The sequence below is a fragment of the Vanellus vanellus genome, assembly GCF_965231255.1.
Source record: "Vanellus vanellus genome assembly, chromosome: 1".
NCBI classification, from domain to species: Eukaryota; Metazoa; Chordata; class Aves; order Charadriiformes; family Charadriidae; genus Vanellus; species Vanellus vanellus.
Window position 1 is genome coordinate 60,164,814 of NC_138905.1, and position 23,409 is coordinate 60,188,222.

General features: G+C 42.5%; 1 protein-coding gene across 3 annotated transcripts in view; it reads left to right on the forward strand.

The window, feature by feature from the left end:
- The window catches only part of LARGE1 (LARGE xylosyl- and glucuronyltransferase 1), a gene marked incomplete at its 5' end in the record, with an annotated part of 201,293 nt that extends 178,127 nt beyond the window's left edge, over positions 1-23,166 (forward strand). For 2 of the 3 annotated variants that reach the window (XM_082495721.1, XM_082495722.1), the window contains 5 exons: positions 963-1,126; positions 5,577-5,855; positions 12,962-13,108; positions 18,278-18,473; positions 22,752-23,166. In XM_082495721.1, coding sequence (XP_082351847.1) covers positions 963-1,126; positions 5,577-5,855; positions 12,962-13,108; positions 18,278-18,473; positions 22,752-22,949 — 984 coding nt within the window. In that variant the 3' untranslated portion in view covers positions 22,950-23,166. The remainder of the gene's footprint in view (positions 1-962; positions 1,127-5,576; positions 5,856-12,961; positions 13,109-18,277; positions 18,474-22,751) is intronic. The other variant, XM_082495723.1, reaches the window with a different exon arrangement.
- Positions 23,167-23,409: the final 243 nt, after the last annotated feature.

The following is a 23,409-nucleotide window of genomic DNA, read 5'->3' on the forward strand; positions in this document are numbered from 1 at the left end:
ATGACTGATTCTTCCTTTTAAATGAACGCATCTTAAATAACCTAGCCAGATGTTTGGCTTTAAAATAATATAGTTCGGGGTTGGAATTGGGTCAGCTGCACAGACGTTTGGTCAATTTTTCTCTTCCTCCTTTCCCCAGAGCCAAACTTTTACTCTCTTAAAGCTACATGTCTAAGTGACTCGGGATTGGATTGCTTTGAGGTGCCCATTTTGACTTTGATGGGGCTTGGTTTCCAAGGGAGCCAAAAAAATACCTGTTCTTTGCTAATCTGCCATCCTTTGGCTTTCTCAAACTAGGTATCCAGGAGCACAAATCCCGCTAAAAGTGTAGGCTTAGTTCTGGCACCACTGCAGTTGAAAGACTGTTTTCATTGCAAAATTGAACTGGTTCAGATACATAAGTCTCAAGAGACAGAGTAATGATCAGTTAGAGATGTTACTTTTGCAGCTGTCTGTCCATGCTGCTAGCAGCAGTTATTATTCTCCAATAGAAGCCACAGAACGGGAATTGCTCAGCCCAGCGCACGAGCTTAATCTGCTGCTGAGTCTTGTCTGCTGAAGCTGTATGTCTACGAGTAGTTTGAAATACAGCTGCTAATAAGGAATGACATTATGCATCATGCTGGAGCATTAACTCTGAAACTTGGCAATTATTAAAATTGTGATTGTTCACGTTTCATTGCTAGTCTGGATGACGAAAGTATGTAATACAGATAATATATACAATATAGAGAGACCATAATACAATGGTCTGTCTGACTTATCAATTTGCTTACAAGGGCTTTCTTCCAATCTCTTGTCCAGTGACTTTGAGGAGTGAGGCTTGGGAAAATCCTGCTACTCTGTGTGTTCCACTTCTACTCCCCATCGCATCGTGCTGCAAGGTCCCAACCTCCTCGTTCTTCCTGATTTGCTAAAATAATTAAAAAGAACTTATCTTTATGTCCACTGTTTCTTTACAGCTCCAGAAACAGCTGTCTGAGCTGGACGAGGATGACTTATGCTATGAATTTCGACGAGAACGTTTCACCGTCCATCGCACTCATTTGTATTTTCTACATTACGAATACGAGCCTGCTTCAGACAATACCGATGTAACGCTGGTGGCTCAGCTTTCAATGGACAGGTAGGGAAAATCTCTTGTTCATCTGGAAGTGTGGGACAATGAATATTTTCTTACAGAGAAATCCAACTAGGTAATACTTCGAGGAGAGAAAAAACTCACTTTCCTAGAAACTTGGGTGTCATACTGTAAGACCTTTCTTGACTTAGGAGTAGCACATATAGATAACTCACATGCGTCCGGACTTCAGCTCTGCAGTGCACACACAAGTGTGGGTATGGTTCATGAGAGGCTGAATACTGGAAGTGCAGGGGTTGTTACTTGTCAGGATTGTCGGGCATTGTTAGTTCATGGAGTTTTGCGGAACCTTGGAAAAAACAGAAGGTGTTTGTAATAGACTTAGGCAAGCTGACCAAGTCTTTACACACAGTATTTCCTCATTAGACAGCGTTAGTTTTGCTTTCATTGGCATTTTCCTTGCAGAAAATTTCAATTAGTGATTTTTCTTGTAGTAAAAATCAAAACTAAACATTTTAGTTTCAAATTGGGAAGTTGAAAATAAAACTTTTTGTAATGTGCTAGTGTGAAACAAAAAATCTTTTTGAGAGGATTCGTTGCATTTTCATACAAATGTTGATTTTCAGAATACCATTTCTAGTTTAACTCTTTTCAACTTTCAGTTCTGATATAAAGTGGAATTTAACTGGTATTTCAATTGGGAAGAAAAATCCATTTTGTGACAAGTTCCACCTGCACCTTTCTGATTCCCACCATTGCAATTAGTTGTCATTTTTCAGAAGCTCTGAAAGTGCAGTGCGGATCAGCCACCTTTGTGAAATTTTGAGTTGTCAGTCTCCTTTTTCCTCCTGTTTCTCAGTTCGAATCTAGTCCAGACTTTGTAGTTACTGTTGTCAGAGTGGGTTACAAAACAGGTCAGAACTCCTTGAATATTAGCCAGAAACTGGTATTTCATTTAGTGGAGCCCATACATAATACAACGTGACCTGTGAATACCACCACTGCTACACCAGTGGAAGGTCAGCAGTGTTCCAGGAGGGTCAGAGGAATTCAGATGAACAAAACATTTACAGCCTGCTTTAAAAATAAACACTAACGAAGGAGGTCTATTCTGTTTCGCCAGTGCCTCAGCACTGCATCCTGCACGTTGTGTTATGATTTGCTGTGCACATCAGTGTCTGTTCTATTGATTTTTAATTGAGGAAACATTTCTTAAGTGTTCACAAACCTTTGAGTCAAAAACTAAAGAAATAAATTAAGCCAGACCCTGAGCGAGTGCCACAGTAAATTAGTAAAGCTGGTGTAAAGCACATGGTATTTTCCCCCCAGAATTTAATTCAAAAGAATGAGCTGATGCTCAGTGCTGATTCACTGGCACTGATGCAAAGTCTGAGCAGCTGTTTCCCTTTCTGGATCCTCACTGGGGCACATGTTTTTATTGATAGACAGAACCACACATTTTTATTCAGGAAGAAAAGCCCTCCTGATACTGTGCAGGAAAAATCTTCCCTACTTCGTTGGTGTGTTGCTATAAATTATTGATTTAAGTTGGAAATACTTTCTTTCAGCTAAAATCAATAAATAATATCATACCAAAGAACTGTTTAGCTGCTTTGTTTTCTTGCACATCTTTCAGTTACTGCCTTATTTTTTTTGTATCTTCTTTAAACCACTTTTATTAAACTCCTCTAGCGTAGCTGGAGACATTTAAGAATAGCATCTCAGATGTAAGATGACATGTACATAAACAATGTGTTATGCACTATATTCCTGCATCGTTCTTTCAAGTGATCATCCTAGATGAGGAAAGGCAAAAAAGAAACTCCCGGTGTCTCCACTTATAGTCCTATTAAAAGTGAGACCGACATGACTGTCGTGACAGGCTTATGTTTGCCTGTGCTGTAGGCTTGGGGAATGGAAGAGAGGGATGCAGTTTAGGAGCTAACATTAACGTCTTTAGATAGAAGCTTTGAGACAGACTTTGTTCGGTGTTCTTCATTATTGGTTAATTGTCACCTTTTATAGCGATGTGAAATTTTCTTGGGTAATGGTTTGGTTGCATCACTCTGGTTTTCATGCATGTTTTGGCTAGGCAGCCTTTATGTTCCGTAGCCATATGTCCCCAGCCATAGTATGTTCCTGGGGCTCAGAAATCAGAGTGGGAGTTCAAAAATGTGAGATCAGGATGTGGACAAGGAAAGACAGGATAGGCATTACACTGACTAAAATCTGGGTGAGAATGAGTTGTAAATTGGTTGAGTAGTCTTAAGAAGAAAAGTGAAAACAAATAATCTCACAAAACTATTGAATTCCAGCAGAATTCTCTTGACCTTTAAAAAAAAAAATGCTGTGATGACCTCATTATTATGCAGTACAGGAGTATATTTATTTTCTTTAGAGTCTTTAAGAGAATGCATTCCTCAAGACCGCTAACAAAACCAAAATCACTTCGTCATGTTGTGCTTAGAAACTCGTAATTCTAAGTTGTAAGGTCAAACAAGGCCATTGTAACAACCTACAGAGAGTAGGATACAGCAGTCCCTGTATCAAACTCGTGGAAGTGGAACCTGTCAATGAGAACGATGCAGCAAAATGGAGTATTCTGAAGGGCTCTAAGCTGTCCAGCTGGAAATTTATACCAACAGAACCTAGTTCTCACTTCACTATAGTGAAAAGCTTTGCAGGCGTTATCAGGTGTGCAATTTAAATAAGTTATGTATGTTGTTTGTCCGCTGCTTTGAGTCCTTGAAAGGCATTTTGCTTCATTTCTTGCTAGGCAAGTACTCCATTTTTAAAAGGCCGAACTAAATCTGAGTGCTGATGAATTGGAGTCTCCTGATTAGTAGGTTTTCACTATGTTGGAAAAAAGCAAAAAAAAAAGTATTTTTCTTTGTTTATTATTTGTTAAATCAAAAACCTAAAGCCGTCACATACTTTTTCGATCCTTTTTATCGATTTGTGTTTCTAATTCAGCTGTATGTTTCAGGCTGATAATAACCTTTGTTTCAATAATAGATAAAAAGAAAATAATGTACCAGGTGTAGATGAGTAAAGGTAATATCTCATACCTAAGAAAAAATGATTATATCGTCTTGGATGTCATCACGATCATTCAGAAATGCAGGGAAAAGCTATTAATGTTAAATCAGAATGTGTGTTTGCTGGTATGAGTATGTCATTCCTTTCTGCTGCAAAGCTTAGGGAGATGGTAGGAGGGGGAAATTATTTTCTCTGATTACGACGATGCAGAAAACTTTTCTTCTGTATAAATATTAATAGGGAAAATCTAGTAATGTGGATTTGGAAGGGAGAGAAGATAATCATGTTGCATAGTCTACTCTTCTTAATTTTTAATAGAATATCTGGCTAGGCTGCATAGGTTCATTTCCTTTTGTATTAACTCAAGAGGCTTTGTAATCAGTCCTTGATGTATTTTTGGGTGGCATATCTTAATCTCTAATCTATAAATTACCCAAAGTGCTTAAATGATTTTGACCAGGCTCGGTTTGATTTATGTTTGTGTGTGAGATCTTCTGTTGTCATTTTCATCTGCAGTGTTGATAACTGCTGGAAGTTTTAAAAAATACACATTGATATAACCCGTTTTAAAAATGATTTAATGAAATTTGAAATACTGCTAAAACATACACAAATAAGTGCTTTAAATGATGGTTTTGTCTGAAATGTTATTTTGATATTCCACAGCAATGCTATGTCTCTCCCTCCTTCTCTCCTTACTCCCTACACATAGTAAATCCCATTTCTATCGATTTGGCATCCTTTTGCCCTTTCTCTGACACCGCGTCTTCTTCTAGTCAATGCAAATGTTCATATAAGTCAGTATTCCCTGGACCTATCACTTTTAACAGCTTTTAAGATCTGACTAACTGCCTTGCAAAAAATTGGGGAAGGTTTTTCTAAACAGGAGGTAAAATGATCTGTTGGTCTGTACACTGTTCTCCTCCCCAAGCCTGTTGAAGAGCACCGTAGTATGTTAGTGTGTGAGAACAGCTTGACCTGAAGTGCGAACTGGGCAGTAGATGCTATTTAAGGTTACAAGACCCCTACCCTGTAAGTAGATCCACATGGACAGATCCCTGCAACTGCTCAGAGCTCCCATCAGATGAAGTCCCATCGTCCACGTGGGTTTTCCTGCAGCATCAATGCGTTAGGCAGAAAGGATGGCGTTGATTTCACGTGGCTTTACCTGTCTCAGTTGTGGATGCGTGTATCTGAGCTAGGACCATTTTAGGCTCCCTTGTATTCAGTGGAGAGAAGTAGGCATGTCTGGGGGGCAGTCCATCTGTCCAGAAGGAGACATCAACTTAGATGAGATGAATTGTGCTGTAGAAATATTTATTGCTTTCTACAGCATATGAAGTGACCCCAGTCTGTCTCACTTAGAGATAGATATCTGCATTTGATGAGATGAACCCAGACAAAGAGTCCCACATGGAGAAACAGTCTTTTCTTATTCTCACCCTTCCTCTTTCAGGCTCCAGATGCTTGAAGCCATCTGCAAACACTGGGAAGGTCCGATCAGCCTGGCACTCTATCTTTCGGATGCAGAAGCCCAGCAATTTCTGCGCTACGCCCAGGGCTCAGAAGTACTTATGAGCCGCCACAATGTCGGCTACCATATCGTGTACAAGGAGGGCCAGTTCTACCCTGTGAATCTGCTAAGGAATGTGGCCATGAAGCATATCAGCACACCATACATGTTTCTGTCCGACATTGACTTCTTGCCCATGTATGGACTCTACGAGTACCTCAGGTAAGTGGACAGTGGAGGGATTCCCACTGTCACTCCTGTTTTCAGCCCCTCCACACCTCACCCTTCTCACATATTCCCAAAACAATGCAGTTTGAGCAGATCTGAAAGAGGCAGCTTAAGAGGTGCTTAAAGTGTGACAGTGCCCAGCAAGGCACAAGAATTTTTAGGGTAGAGAAAGGGAATGTAACTGGAAGTAAAACAATACGGTTATGAAAGAAAAAACTCAGGTCTAAATGTGAGCCCTGTTAGCCATCAGAATAATTCCCTCAGAGCAGCAGAAGAATCAACTTGAAAAGTGAACTGGACTAAGTATTATTAAACGTGCAAGAGCATCCTGTATTAGCAGAGATGTGAACCGGGCGATTTCCTTAAACATTCCTGGTTCTTAATGTCAGTGACAGAAAAAACACGCAAAGCATTACTGAACTTGTTGTCCCTGCGACACACTCTTAATCTGGATCCCCATCTTGAAAAGAGGGTGATAGTCTGACCAGCTCAAAAATATGACTGCAACGCCAGCACCTGTCAAGACGAAATAATTAGTATAGGGAAACTGGGAAGAGTAACCTCAGTGTGTATTGTATCATAATGAATACGAGCAGGTTGGGCTGAGCAAACTACAGACCTCTGATCCATTAACTGAGCTTTTTTTAATTAAGACCTTTTTCCCTTACAGAGGCTGGTCATCTGAGACCAAAGCATAGAGCAAGGAGGACACCCTGTGGCCAGACAGGAGGATTTCAATTCCTTAGTCCTGACCAGTTTTGGTTTTCATCTCCCTTCTAATTTGGCAAAAGTTGATCAAAGTATACTAGTGAGGGTCCGCCTGTAGGTGATTCCTTTCAGTCCATAGGCCCGGGGTTTTGGAGTGTAAAGGGAAATACACCTTCCAGTATCGTAAACTTACAGAAGAATTCCTTTGTTTCAGGTTTAACAACTCAGTAAGCATGTTCTCACTTCTCCCTCATGTGGAGAATTAATTGCCTTTTTCAATTTCTGCACGCATGTATGGGGTCAAATTCCCTATGGCTTTTAAGACGCTGGATTTCAATATCGTGGAAGTTTTATCGCACTGTGTCAGCTTGTTTCCCACCTATTTTAGGGATATTTCTTTTTGACTTGTGCTACGAGGATTCCAAAATACTTCTGTCCCTTGCACACATGAACTATCTCAAGATACATGCAGGGACAGTTGTTGTTAGCTTTTCTGTTCTTTGATGTTAGTGTTGCACACTGTTACATTTCTTCAGATTGATGCTGGACACAGTAAGGATAGCAGCTGTTGATACTGGCATGTAGTACTAAAAAAGCAACTTGTTCCTCCATGCTGCTTCGCAGTGCATTGATGGGAGCCGGCACTGAAAGGAAGAAGAGAGGAGAGAAGACAGAATGATGTACTACCATATACTTAAGATATTGCAACCATAGAAATAATTCTCGAATGGTGATAACATATTATAGGACTAAATGCGCAGCGCGGCCAGCCATTGCCTGGGAATAACGAAATTGCTAATCTGCTAATACCAGCCCTTTAAAAAGGGATTGGATTCTTTTGCCTGTGGACTAGAGGCTTTTGTTGCTTTTTCAATAATGACTTTTCTAAGCAAATAGCAGGAGGTGCAGTGAGATTATTTTAAATACGGATACCCTGTATCTTTCTGCATTGACTGTTCCCACAGCCTCTGCCAGTAGCTGATTAGTGCTATCTATCTGAATGGCAGCGATTGTTTGTTAGAGAGACGTTACAAACATTTTCATCTTCATTTCCTCAGATACAGCAACCATAAGCAAATGAAATAGTGTGGTGTTTCAGGCATCCCTTTGTACAGGATGAGCCAGGCAAGTCCCTCTCACTGCGAGCTTGCTGATTTACATATATTGTATATTGTCTCTCTACAGACAATATATGCTCAGAAAGAAATGAGTTTTGAAAAACATTTTCAACATGTTTGGATAGCGTTGTATATGAAAGTTTATGGCCAGTTTTGAATGAGAAGCTGATGGTTACCTGTCCCTCTAGGTATCTGTTGCTAGCACTTAAATTTGTGCTAATTGAGCTTTTTCACAGCTGCCACGTAAGACCATTTCAATGCTTTTAATCTCCATCAAACCCCCTTTTTGTCCTATCTTACTGTTCTGTGAAGTACAAAGGAAAAGAAATGTGTCATTTAAAGATTTCCTGTTTACAAAACTCAGACACTTTCACAGTCTGTGCTGAGTCAAAGTCACCTTCCTTCATTAGTTACTGAGGTCATCTTGTCATTGCCCCAGAGGTAAAGGCTCTTTCTGGTTGCTACAAGGAAGGTGTGTGGGTCATCCTAAAAGTTCTTCTAACATAAAATAACTAGACAGGGTATCTACAGTTGTCACAGCTAGCATTAAAGTTCTTTCCTGACACATTTGCGTAAAATAAGCCCTTCGCTTCTGGTGACACATTTAGCATGAATTGGGAGCTGGCATCCAAGCTCTATCCGCAGGTTTTATACCTGTCCCCTGCGACATGAGTTGTGAAGTAGTTCTGGTTGTTCTTCAGCATCTCGGTAAGAGACACACTTCATGTTGTGCCTGTTGTTTTTTATTTGTTGGATGCCTTTGTAGGCTATGCTTTCATTGCTTTTGCAGAGAGGAAGAACATTCAAATGAATTTAACAGTGGACTGACAACTCTCCAGTTCTTAGCACAAACTCTATGACTGATTTATTTGTGGATCTCGAAACAACCACTTACCAAGTCCTGATGGTGGAAATTAATTTGAATTAATGGACTCTTTTCTTCTTTTTTCTGAATTTAGTGCTTTAGGATTAGGTTGCTAACCTTTCTGTGTCTGAGCTGCTCTGTCCTTCAGAAATGGGAATGATTCTACTATATGCCTCCATGAAGATGAGAATTCTGTGTTAATTTTTGGAAAGGACTATGGAGAGGAAAATTTTGATATCAACATGCTGGAGTTCATTCAACCTGTGAGGAGACTCTTGTGATTTAAGATTCATTTCTTCCGTGCTTTGCTAAAAATAGGGTTGATTAGTAGATTTAGAAATTTAACCCAACCTTCACTGTGTCAGAATGACATACATCAGGTCTGAACACAAAGATGCCTGGGAAACGGTTTCCTGGACAACACTAGGAAAGAGAAAGCTCTTCAAAAAATCCTTATTTGGGGGCTTGGGGGAAAAGGACAGATAAAGGAAAATGGATACTGAATCGATATTACCAAATCCAAACAACAGCCTTCATAAGGATAATGAAGGAATTAAACAATTTACCCAGTGCTAGTTTGCAAAATAATGAAATGTATTCCCTACATTATATTCCACATCTTGCAAGACCAACAGTGGAAATTTTGTATCCAAGTATCACAGAACCAGTCAACCAGCAAATGGCACCTCCACTAAAAACAGGAAAAAAAAGTCACCCCACAGAAAGGAAACGTAGGTTTGCTTCTAACAGGAAGAGATTAGATTTTCAGTTGGTTGTCCAAGGAGCAGACCACCAGCCACGTTATCAGAAGAAAATGGAAGGAGTTTTTTCCTCTACTGAATCCTCCCTGTTTTTATCACAATTTACATAGCCTTTGTTGTCTTTTGTCCTTCAGGTTCACCACCTGGATGTCAGCACTGATTCCTTCTTCCCTTAGATTAGTCCTTTATGTGATCTAGTCCACATCAAAGGCAAGCTATTCTACTCAGAGGTCACTGCTGCTGGACTTCTTGACTGAGCATGTTTCAACTCCCAGCTCAGTGTTGGTGAACCCCTCCACTTTGACCTTACCAACGTGCACCTCAGATGCTCACCTATCTCTTGAAAATATTTCTGCAGAGATTATCCCACTGTTTTATTTTGCTCTTGAAGTACTTCCCACCAGTTCTCTGTGTTTGACTGTATCCACTACAAGCGTCTTCTTTTCAGACTTCTGCTTCTCTCAATTTACCTAACTTTTCATGTTGACCTTTGACAGTGCAAGTGATTTCAGCCTCTTGTATCAGTTTGTTCCCTCTGCCTTTTGGTTGTCTTCATGAAGGTACTGTCATCTATCCTTTCTAACAGTTCTGCCATTGATACCTATATTAAATTTGCAGAGGGATCTGGACAGGCTGGACAGATGGGCTGAGGCCAATGGTATGAGGTTCAACAAGGCCAAGTGTCGGGTCCTGCACTTGGGTCACAACAACCCCATGCAGCGCTACAGACTGGGGGCGGAGTGGCTCGAAAGCTGCCTGGCAGAAAAGGACCTGGGGGTGTTGGTGGACAGCTGGCTGAGCATGAGCCAGCAGTGTGCCCAGGCAGCCAAGAAGGCCAACACCATCCTGGCCTGCATCAGGAATAGTGTGGTGAGCCGGACTAGGGAAGTAATCACCCCCCTGTACTTGGCACTGGTGAGGCCTCACCTCGAGTACTGTGTTCAGTTTTGGGCCCCTCACTACAAGAAGGACATTGAGGTGTTGGAGCGTGTCCAGAGAAGGGCTACAAAGCTGGTGAAGGGTCTGGAGGACAAACCTTATGAGGAACGACTGAGGGATCTGGGGTTGTTTAGCCTGGAGAAGAGGAGGCTGAGGGGAGACCTTATCACCCTCTACAACTACCTGAAAGGAGGTTTTAGAGAGATGGGAGCTGACCTCTTCTCCCTGGTGACAAGTGATAGGACAAGAGGAAACGGGTTCAAGTTATGTCAGGGCAGGTTTAGATTGGATGTTAGGAAGCATTTTTTCACTGAAAGGGTTATTAAACATTGGAATAGGCTGCCCAGAGAGGTGGTGGATTCACCATCCCTGGAGGTGTTTAAGAAAAGGGTAGATGAGGTGCTTAGGGACATGGTTTAGAAGTGGTGGTGTTTTTATCAGGGTAGGTTAATGGTTGGACTTGATGATCTTAAAGGTCCCTTCCAACCTCACTAATTCTATGATTCTATGATTCTATGATGACAAGAGGAGGGAGTGTGCAGAAAGGATTACTGATATCCACATCATTTTTGTGCCTGTATCCCGTACCCTACAAAACAGGTCACGTTCAACACTAGTTTCAACACAACTTGCTCTGTCTGACAGTCTCTGCTGTTACCCTTGCTTGATACCTATCCCTACTTCAGCTTTGTACAGCTTCAAACTGTGAACTTTGGTGGGCAGGATCGTCCCCCACTCTTTGATAGCGCCAAGCACAGCAAGGCCTTCGTTTTTGCCTGGGACTTTTGAGCTCTTCATCAAAGAAAGAGATGGTAACAGCCATAAATGGGAGCTGCTGTTTCCTTGCAGAGCCCAAAGGGTGAGCATCACTGCAAACGTTACCTGCTCCTTCCTAGAACTGAATACCCAAAGCAGTACCGCTCAAGGCTGATAGATTGCATAGAGTCCAGAAAGTCTGGGAAGCTGGAAGAGAGGCTGTGTTAGTGTTCCCTGCTCTCAGAGGAGGTGTGAAGGGGAAGAAACATTAAGAATGCCATAAAGACTGGATGCTGGCACTGCTCAATGATTCTGGAAGGTTGTGGTGGCTGATTGTGAAGGAGTCATCTATTTACATGCAGATATCTTGGCCATTAGTGATGGTGAGGGAGAAGCTAGTGAAGAAAGTACAAAAAAGTTATACTAAGATGCTGTTAAAATCCTTCAGTTGTGTAAAGTTCACCGGAATGTGGCAGGGGTTCTTTAAACAATGCAAACTTTGCAGTAAGGCGCTGAGAACAGATTTCTTTTTATAGAACAGGCCTATAGGGTGGTGTGAATTCTCTAAAATTCAGATTTTATTAAATAGTCCAGCTCTTCTTCTTTTTCTCTGGTGGCAATATAAATGAATTCTAGGTATTCTGGGCCTAGAAAAGTGGTTTGTTTGGTCCTTCTGTTATTATGACAGTGATCCCAATTCCTTCATCTTATAAGACTGTAGACTTTGCTGCTTGTCAACATTGTCCTTGATTGCTTGTTGCAGTAACGTAAAAGTCAGGACAGTGAATCCTGTTAAGGGGAACTGACTTTGACAGGGAGAGAGAGGCATATTTCTCATACGAGATATGAAAATAATGAAAGGAAAATAGAGACAGAGTTATTTCTAATGACAAGCATAGTGAGATTCAGTTTGGGGATGGAAAAGTAACTTCTTTTTCTTTTTCTTCAGGTTTTAGTTTGTTAGGAAAGAATAGACTGAATACCTCTGGCAGGCAGGGCGTAAGGTTGCCAAGCTGGTGCTTTCCTGCTGCACACTGTCCTAAGGCCCCTCTCTGGAGGTGGGTCCTGCTGTGCAAAATGCGGTATGTGCACACACACACTCTCACACCCCCAAACAGCCTTTGCACTGAACAACTTGCAGTGAAAGAAGGGGGAAAACGAGGTATCTCAGTGCATCCAGTGCACAGCTCTTCTCTGTCAGAAACAGCCTCTTTGCCCTACGTATACAGCCAACCCCAAATGAGCTTTGATCTCAGGGAACTACCATGCATGTGACTAACAATAGTCAAAAAAATACTGCTCATTTACAGTTTTGCTGATTTGCACCATGTCCTGTTGTGGTAGATCTGTGCCTTGACTTGAACAAAGACCGACCATTGTGGCAACTGTTCTCGAGGGCAAATATCTGGCCCATAGTGGTGTTAAGGTAACGCGCACCTTGCAGGACACACAGAGCTCTAAAGCAGAGGCAGAAAGCAAGTATGATGGCGCAGCATAGCACAGAGAATAGCTAGCCTAAAATGCAACCAAACTTTCTGACTCCTCACCTTCTAAAGTCCCATTGAGTCCTGGATAAATCCCATTTTTTTAGAATTGCCATTGACTGGGCAGCTCTTTACCACATATGTAGTAACATTCAACTACGTTTCTTGTAGAGAGGTGGTCAATTTGCCGTGCTCAGAGTGCTAGTTCAGCTCTGTGCACCCCTGGACATGCAGGGCAGCATTGATCCATCAAACATGCAAGCTCTTTTTGAACTGTGGTTGTTCTCCCTGCTCTTAGAGCAGCAGCTTCAAAAGGATAGGAAAATATGAAACACCCCTGGGAAAAAATGTGGGCCATAGTTACATTTACAGTATCAAACTGTCCATTCTCTGCTCTTCACTTTGAAAAGCCAAGTGATTCGCTCAGTTTAAAGTTTTCCTGCTTGTATTTGTTGTTCCTCTTTGCCAGGAAGTCCGTCATCCAGCTAGACCTGGCTAACACCAAGAAAGCTCTGATTGTACCTGCTTTTGAGACCCTACGCTACCGCCTCTCCTTCCCCAAGTCAAAAGCAGAGCTGCTATCTATGTTGGACATGGGAACCCTCTTCACATTCAGGTAATGGAAAGTACTTTTGTTGAACCTGTGGTCATTATCGCTGAAGACTTTTTTGATGTTCTGTGAATATTTGATTTTTCTCTCTCGCTGTCAGCTAGCTAGCTCCATTAAGAAACCTATTGGAATTTTTTTCCCTTTTCATAGTGAACAGAATCATATGTGGATATATTCCATCTGTAAGCTCAGCATTTTATCTAGTATTATAGTCCTCTACCGAAGGACTTCGGTTGTTAAATTGAATTTGGTTTATTTTCATCATTTTTTTATTGCGCTACAAAATCAAGCGCAACCATTACACTCATGTGCGTGTAATTTGCTTTTTGGCTGCCAAATACTATCCAGATAGCTGTGTCCCTCATGTGACCAAAAATAATTTCTCTCTGCTCATTGCTTCGCTTCCTTACTGACTTACTGGAAAAACAAATGCAGGCTTGTCATGTGCTCTTTTAAAGTGTGAAAAAGCTTCTTAAATAGCTAGAGTTTCTCAATGCAGAGGTAATAGTGTACTCTGACTAGAAGCTGAGAAGCGAACACCTAAATTTGGAGCTCCTCTCTGAAGCAGACTCCTTTTGTGGCTGTGAACGAGTTACTTCTATTATCTGCCAGACTTTTCGGTTTTAAAATGCAACTACCAGGGGTTAACTGTCTCTTGGGTGTGTGTGGCAAGGTCTGATTTGCAGACATTTGTGAAGCATAGCAGTGATGGGAAGAGCACAATATGTCCTTATGATATTGCACAGAGAGGGGGCTTAGGAGACCTGCGATCTCTTCTGAGCTCCACCACTGCCCTGCTGGGAGGTGGTACGTGAATCAGTTCGCTTTCTTACATCTCTGTTCTCCATCTCTGAAATGCAGGTAACAATGTTCACCTCTCCTTTTTACGGTATTTTGAGATCTAGAGATAAAAACTATGAAAAAGCTGGGTATTATCTGTGGCCGGTGGAGCTCTGTATCACCTCTCCCATCCTACCCTTCCTTTAGAGCTTTCCTCACACTTCTCCCATTACCTGTATTACACACCTTTCTCGTTGCAGCAGCCACCCTTCCCTCATCTGGCTGCGTGCACGTGTCATAGCAGACAGCCTGTGTGAGCCTGGAAAATATAATTGTGACACTACCTCTAGTAGTGACTCCCTTGAAATAGAAACTTGAGGCAACTGAGAGAGGTGTGCCTCTCTGGAAAATTACTTAAGGATTCGGATGGAGCAAGTGCCTTTCACTCTGCCTTCATTCTTTAACAAAGACATACAAATTAACAAGAGATTTGTTGAGAGAAAATAATGGTTCGTCCCATAGTTGAAAGAAAAAATCCTTCCAGTGGAAAATAACACCCTCAGAGTTTTCAGATGTTATATTCCACCAACAATCAAATTTTCAGCTTGCACAGCAGTGGCCTTCCACTACAGATTTCATCTTCAAGCTGTACAGCATGTTGGCTTGTTACGTACACAGCTAGATTTGCAGATCCTTTCTCAAGTCTCGCTCAGGCAAAAATCTCTTTAACATCAGTGAGAGTTTTGCCAGAGCAAGGTTAAATAAGAATTGAAGGACATGCGGTCTGTCACGGGTGTACATATTAATGTAGGACACATTTTACAAATGCTTCCTTAGTTTGCTTTGGCTCATTTCGTTGCTCAAATCTATCAACAGCACAAAGCAGTTGTGATCTGGGCTGAGAGTTTCCACCTCCACCTTCAAGGTGCTTTAATAACGCTGCAATTCGAGGCTGAGCAGGTGGGAGTGAGCTGGGGAGGACTGCTGTGACAGTGATTGCTGAGAGTGCCTGCAGCATCCCAGTCCCTCACACCACATGGTAGATTACAATCTTTTCCCTCACTGAAATTGCTTTTGTCACCTCTTTTCCAAATGGTGACCTTTTCTACCTCTGGGCAGCTAAGAAGTACAAAACAGCTCTCAATTACATCCCCCAGTCACCACCAGAAGAAAAGGGAAGACGTGTGAGCATCAACGGCTGGCAAGGTGTGCTGCGTGGAAACCCTCCGCAGCAGTGGGTTGCTCTGTGCCAGCTTGCTGGCTTTGTTTGCAGGTGCCGGCTGTGCCTGCGACTGTGCCTGCGACTGTGCCTCGCGAGGATGTGTCCCCTCAGTGCCTGGGTAAGAGCTGATGAACCGCAAATGTGCTGCCAACACAGCTTTCAGGCACAAGAAATACCACAGCTGGTAGAAGACGCATCGTATTGAGAAAACATAACCAGCAACAACTGATTAACTAATTAACTGATTGCATCCACAATCCGGCAAAATGTTTAAGCATCTGAGCACAGAGCTGGGAAAGTTTTTCTTTCTCACTGAAACAGGAAGCTTTGAGGGACAAGGCAGGGAGGAAGAACATTCTGACAAGAATAATGCTTTCATTTTGCTAACTTTAGCAAAGTTTACTATAGTTTTGAAATTTTATTTTCAGTAAAATCAATCAATAATGAAAGTAAGACAAACCATTTGATACAAAGCAGGAGCCGGGGGGAGGGTGTTTTCCAGTTGTTTTCCATGAACCGTGGGAAACTCATCATCATTTTACGGAGATTGAATGAGTTGGTTTGGATTTGTCAAAATTGCTAGCGCAGTGAAAAATATGTTGTTCACAGGTTTCACAAAGTTCTCCTGGGGAGTCAGTGAGATTGAGTGTGGCCTTAAAATTCAGTGTGTATTTAAATCTTGAGCAAGAAGGGCCTGAGCAGGAAAATTAGATTTATTCATTTGTCCTGTGAGATGCAAAACCAATACAGACTGTGAATCACTTCTCACAACTGCGCCACCAAGAGTAAAGTCTGTTGGAAATGACTCACTCTTTTATGGTAGCTTCCTCTATATGGACGTCCATGTAATGGTGTCTGCATATCTTACTTGGCAATACATTTCATGCAGTTATCAGCCATTGGCCACGACCTAGCTCCAGCAGATTATATGTGCGTATGTATATATATATGTAGAACCATACATATTGTATGTACAGATATGTATGTAATCCTGAACTCTCACAATTCTTGTTTGCAGTCTAATTATTCCTTTATAATTAGTATGTGGACACCTCATTTGAGCATCCTGTACTCATTTTCCTCTTTGTCCTGATCTTTTCCTCTTTGTCCTGACCTTAACCATCCTTTTGTCTTCCTCTTTACCTCCACTCACATCAGTCACTCTGAAGAGGCAAGTAGATCATCTCTGGTATTATTTTGTGTGGTACATTCAGGTCTGTTCCTTCCTTTCTGCTTTGTTTTGCCTCTCCAGTCTCACTTCCATATTTTCCCTTCGTTTTCTCTTCCCAATTATTATTTTTCCCCCGCTGGTCCGCTCTCTTGACTCACAGAGGTTGAGTTGCTTGAGCTGCTGTAACTGCTTACACAGATATCCCCCAAAAGGGTGGAAAGGTATTGGTGGGTTTTATGGTTAGTGGCCTGTTCCCCCCCTGTTTAAAGCAGTGGGAGAGTGTAACTAGAACAGCAGCACCATTTGACTGCTTCTCTGCAGGAATCTCTCAATTAACCAAAGTTTGTATGGGGCTTTGAAGATACAAATCACTTCATAAGTGTTTAGTAGTCATTATTATTATTATTATTATCGTAATTAATTTCAAAATGCCGGAGGTAGGATTTTAGAAGATACAGCATCCTCCACAATCTCATATCATTTTAAACTCCACGTTGTGATTGTATTTTTTTTCACCATAGATAGCTGCCCATTAGTGACTGGGTAGGTTACCCGCTCATTTCCCAAAGACACCAAGGAAAGGGATAGGCTTTTTGGAGATGATTCCAAAGGGCATTGAGGGTTGTAAGCATCTTTGTGAATCTGGCACTGGTTTCCCATAATCTCTAGAGAATTAATTGACTGTCAGCTTTTTTAATTCAGAAGGGCTTTGTCTTTGCACGTCCCCAAGCCAGATATCTGAAAATGATGCAACCTGTTTGCAGTTTAGAAATGCAGCCTTCAAAGGACCGTGCATTACTTGGGACCCCAGTGCTATCCTAATAATTCTGTCCTCCTGCACCACCCCTGAACAAGGAGAGTCAGCGAAGCTGAACACCTCTCCCTTGTTCCTGTTACAAGCCATGCAAATATACAGTCCAAGTGAAAACGCCTAGGTTGTGATTTTACGTCCCTGTTTTTAGCAATGGCTCGCAATGTTATGAGAAGTTCTGGGTTTGAAACATTACCTCAGGTCCTAATTCTGCAAATATTGAATGCTCAAACCCCTTCACTTTTAGCACGTGAGTCATCCCCGTGAATTCAATGTACCTTACATTACAGACTGGCAGGATGTTTGTTTTGTCCCTTCTGTTACACATCTCAGAGCGCTGTAATACAGATGGCCTGCTATGCCTTTGTTTCATTATTTAATCTATGAGTCTGCAGAAGGAGCCTGTCTCATTGATTTTTGGAAAGGTGTAAGAAGAATAAGGGGGCGAGAAAGTCATTGACCCTGGCACTAATGGGGTGGATTCAAGCTGTGCTTGGAAGAGACCTGCTGTGACCTAAACAAGATTAACGAAGTATAAAAGGATCTTTTCCTGTAAATCAAATTGATTACCTTACTGAGGATCACATGGGTGCTCCCCACAATGTAGAGAGTACAGCAGAAAGCCTTTATGTAATATTTTACTTAATAATTTAATTATGCACTTTGGCTCCTACCATAGTAATAACAGTAATTAATAAAACGGAACATCTATCCAGAGCTGCAGGTGTCTCTCACACAAATTATAAAATTGCATATAAAACAGATCGTGAATGTCACCGTGGTGTAGAAATAGCTAATTTTAGGGACCTTATCTGAGCTACAGAATTTCACACCGATTTTAGAGCACTGATACAGCCGCTCGGTTGCTAGGAACGAGACACAGCACTTTGTAGTGCAGATGAACTGTCTGTGTGCTTTGTAATTGTTTCTCACATTAGCATTAGGTAGTGTTTTCACACTATCCTTCACCAGCTCGATGTGTTTAAGCACTGAGCACATAGAGGCTTTGGGAAGCATGCTGGAAATAGTCCTAGAAATTGCCTCCGATATGTCCTGAAAATGGTGATGTGAACTGTAAGCTAATGGCCTCATTTTTGAGCATTTCATCTAACAAGTAACATTTTGTTGCCTCGCCAAGACGCGTTCTATCTAATTGCCTCCCCACGTCCCTGCCATTTATGTCTGTTTAAGGTATCACGTCTGGACGAAAGGGCATGCGCCAACGAACTTTGCCAAGTGGCGAACAGCCACCACCCCTTACCGCGTTGAGTGGGAAGCAGACTTTGAGCCATACGTTGTTGTGAGGAAGGACTGCCCGGAGTATGACAGGCGGTTTGTTGGATTTGGCTGGAACAAAGTAGCTCACATCATGGAACTGGATGCACAGGTGAGGAGACGACACCTGCATATCTCACCCAGGGCTGGGCAGCGGAGTTGTTAAATGAAACCTGGGTTCTGTAGAAAGGCTTCAGGCTTTGCATCACCGAAGTGCTCATTTGGCCTTACTGGGCTCCCAAATGAGTGCTTCTTGAGTTAGGAACACTCAGTTTAGTCCTTGTCGGGAATTAAAAGGAGAACTGAGTCTGAGTTAGTTTATTTGTCAGTTGTTGCCTCGCAGTGACACAGTCCCCACGGTGCCCACCTCCTGCCCAACAGCGCGCCTGAGCGTTGCAGCATTTGTTGCCAGTCTCATCACCTACTAGGGGATCTGTAGACCTAGCTGGAAGTTTTTCAGTTAAACAGAGGTTGGTGAGTCCCAAATGCTAATTTAGAATTCAAAAAGCAATCTTAAGTTGAATCCAAGGCAAGCATCTTCAATTTCTGGCCTGGATTTACAGTGCACCTCTGCAAAGCCAAGGACTTTGCATTTCCAAGGTCTCTGGCTGTAGAGCTTTCCAAGGTCTCTGGCTGTGGAGCAGACTCTAGAGGATCCAGGTTACCAGGAGCAGACTCTAGAGGATCCTTGGGCTACCTGCCCCTTGGATCTGTGACTTGGGATGGAGCTTCTGAGCAGAACATATAAGAATAGGGGTGCAGAGAAAGCTCGAGAGTCCCAGACTGGCACTAGAGCTCTCAGAGCTGCCAAGATCCCTGCCACCGACCTAGATCTTAGAGACTGGCAGTGACTATGGCTCTGTGGGAGCCCGGTGCTTCTGCTTACTGAAATGGCAGGGTTTGTATCTCCCTGCTGTTTTTGGATGTCAAGCTAACCACTGTGCTAATCAGCAGGGTCTGGGTCATGGCATTTCTTTTTAGTTTGGGTTTGTTTGTTTTTTTTTTTTTTTAGTTTGGTTTCAGTCCCAGTTTCTGATCTAGTAGCATTTCATGCTGACCAAAACCCATGCTTTTTGGCCATCTGTATCCTCCTATGCTAGCTTCTGCTGTGGATCTGGAATATAGCTGATCCTTCTCTGCCCACGTCTTACCAGTTTATGTGAAACAGAGTGGTACAGGGCATGCAGCAAGTTATTGGGAGATTGTGTCGGCTACAGTGTATTTGTATGGAGGCACATATTGGGGAGGGATATATTCTACCTTCTGCTTACAAAACCACATGGTCACCGTGGGCTGACAGCCGCTTGCCCTCTGTTTGCAAAAGGGCATTCCCAACAAATTGGCACCTTCTTACATTGAGAAAAAATTATTACAGACTAGAAAAAAAAAATTGTCCCTTATATTATTGTTAATAATAACACTTGGCTCTGCTATAGCACTTTAATTTTCCAGTGCACTTTCCAGACACTAATCAATTAACCATCAGTTGCGGAGAGTGCCAGTGTAATGATTTATTATTTGTTAATCTGGGTAACAAGGCTTATGTTCCCACTGGCAGCTCTCATCTAGCACTCACGATTTAACTCTTCTGTTGAGAGACATTTGTCCAGCATAGAGATTCACACATGGGAAATGGGAACATTTTTCAAATTTGATAATAGTGCAGATATTTTAAATGGCCATTGTGTTGGAGATAACTCTGGGGAATTGTTTTTATCACGCTTCCACCCTTAAAAACATTCTCACATTGAAAAGAAGTTTCATTTTCATCTGTAGCAACATGGGTATTGGCCTGTGTTCCCACAAAATCATCCTCCCACCGTGGCATTCCTCTGCTTTGGGGTGTCCACAGATCAGGTTGCTGCCAGCTGCTTGTCTGGCTTCATTACCAGCAGGCAGAAGAGCTTCTCAATTGAATTATTTCACTGCTCCTCACAACTGCGGTGTCTGTCAAGAGAACTGTTTCAGACCCCTTACCCAGGGCCTCTGCCACTACCGTCCTTCAGAGCAGCACACTGTGTGGAGATAATCGTCATTGTTATTCTGGGGGCATGCAGATGTCCACTGAGCTGGATGCTGTACAAATACATAGATAATGACAGTCTCCGTCTAAAGAATTTATAACCTGTGAGGCAGGGACAGAGGTTCCTGCAAGCGCGTTGCTTTCTCAACAGACGTTTCCTTGTAGTAGAGCCGGGCCATTAAGAAGCCTTTCCCTGCTCTTCCAGTGACTGTGGAACTAGACTGTCAGCAATCCGTTTTCCAGGACCCCAGCCCAGCATCTTTCAAAGGGGCTTATTAGCAGCAGCCTAGTAAGTTTTTGGAAGGCTTTATGTGCCTGAAGGCCTTTCAGAGGGCTGGGAGCACCGCTGTGTTGAACAGTTTACACTGCAGAGCATAGACGGTCCCTGACCTGCAGGATTACAGACTTGAGATGCAAACAGAGAACAAAGAAAAGATTGTATGAGGGGGATGTATCTTCCTCTGCAGCTTCAGCCTTTAGTTTTAGGGTCCCACAGAGACATATTTTGTAGTTTGTAGTTTATCAGCTCTCCTCACTCCATCGTGCCAGCCTTTGTTTTTGCATTTGGTTCCCCATTAGTTCTAAGTCTCTTCCAGCTAAATGAGTTCTGCCTGTGAGTATCAGATTACTTTGTTCTGGCTGTACGTTTTTCACCCCAAACAGAAGCTCAGAGGGGCCCATTCCCATATATGACAGCACTGTAATTTGGCAAAAAGATTTACCACTTTAACACTGGCAGGGAACAGGCATTCCCATAATGAGAAAAGAGCAGCCGTAGCATCTGCCCCTAGCTGCCCAACACATACTACTGTTTCATAGGTGTCTCTTGGGCAACGCTTTGGGCTGACTGATACCACTGCCTGAGTTGGGAAATGGATCCACATCACGTTCTGCTCACTTCTTTCCATTTTATTTGGGCATCATTTTGGGCTGTGTTGCTCAAACACTTAGTTTCTGGTAATATCATAACCCAGCAGTTTTCAGTCTTTTCCAGGCTGATCAAATTTTGCTAGGTGAGGAAAGATTTTTTTTATAAGCGCAACCCTGATGTTTATTAGCACAAGTGCGTTCTCTCCCATAAATCTCTTTCCCTAACAGAATGTTTTTGGAATACCCTGGCTCTGTGCTGCAGATAACTCTGTGTCTCTGCACAGACTACTACATCTACAAGTGACAGGACTTTGCAAACCAGGGAAAGTTGTGCACTGTTTCTTTTAAAGCCAGCACGCTCTGTGGCTATCACTTCTCTGCCCACTGTCTTCTGCAGAGATGGTCAATGAGTCAGTACAGCAACAGCTGTAAACAGAAACTGTGTGAGGACAGTAGGAAATTTGCCTGGGGAGTCTTTGAAGTTTCTTTGTCATTTGCTTCCCTTACGAGTCATGTTTTTTTGAAATTTCATATGAAAACAGAAGTAGTGTTCTAGTAGTTGGGGTACTTAGTGTTCTAGTAGTTAGGGTACTTCACCTGGCCATAGAATACTGAGGTTCACCTCCCTTTTCTGCCCATTTCCTTGCAGGAGCAGATATCTGGTTCTTGCACATCTTGTACTAGTGACCTTCCAGCTAGTCAGAGAATCGGAATTTGCTGAGCTTTGCTCTCATGATCATATATTTAATTATAAAAATGGAACAAATCTAAAAAGAATAATTGGGACTTAAATGAACCATCACTTTATAACAACAAAAATTGTCAAAGAATTTGGTCAGATATAAATAAAGAGAATGAGTGAAGTAGTTTTAGAGAAGAGGGGGAATTAGCACGCTATCATACTTTGAGAAGGAGAACTTAATTTGCTTAAAACCTTCTCAAAACATATGGAACTAGCAGGTCCATTTTCACACTTCGCCTATAAAAGATATATTCTCACCTCATTTCGGCTTTATAAATACTTTTGGACAGTTTTGTTGCTGTAAGTATCTTCGCATACAGGCAAAGCAACATATGTAGTGCAGTGGATGCCTTTGTAAATATAGCATCCCAAGCAAGATAAATTGTAGGGGCAAAAGCATGCTTTTGCATGGACACTTGAGACTCATGCTGTGTGCATGAGTTGGTTGCAAGCACACTGCTACCAAATCTGTGCTGCAGACATGGCTTCAGGCGTGCCTTTTGTACTCTTGCCCCATCATTTGGCTTATATGGAGTAAAACATTTCAAAAGGGAAAGTCGATCTGTCATAAAACCAAGAAAAAGCAACTTTAAAAAAAAAAGAAGGCTTATTTGGCATATCTCTGTGGGTTTGTTTTTTGTGAGACCCCCACTGCACTGTCACATGATGGAGCATGTTTGATTGTGGAGGTACGGGAGAGGTGCATTGCAAGAGGGCTCAGGATCACCCTCACAGCCGGTGTCTCTCTCCCTCAGGAGTATGAGTTCACGGTGCTGCCCAACGCCTACATGATCCACATGCCGCACGCCCCCAGCTTCGACATCACCAAGTTTCGCTCCAACAAGCAATACCGCATCTGTCTCAAGACCCTGAAGGAGGAGTTCCAGCAGGATATGTCGCGCCACTATGGCTTTGCAGCCCTCAAATATCTCACGGCAGAGAACAACAGCTAGCACAACGGAGCCCGTGTGCGGGAAACAGGGACACCGGAGGGAGGAGCCACTCAGCGTTTGGGGCCCGGTCTTCAGACTTCAAACTGAGAAACACTTTCGGTTTTTATATCATACCCGGCAGTTCTAACAGTAGAAATTTGAAGTGACATGTCTTCGGACTGTGCTCATTCACCCCTTCCCTGATTATCCCCGGCCTTTCAGCTTTAGCGTTCGTGAGGTGCCAGGGAGAAGGGGTCGGCCGCGCGCCCGCTGAGCCGCCGGAGGGGGGGGACTGGGCAGGGGCTGGGAATGCACTCTGCTCTCCTAACTGCAGAGCAAAGACAGACCTTCAGAATATAGGATTTCATGTTGCTATTTAATAATTTGACATGCTTTTTATCTGTAAAGGAAGATCTTCGGGTCGCTGTCCTGTGAATTTCAAATCTGCACTACTCTAAGAGGGAACTTTTGCCTGTGAACT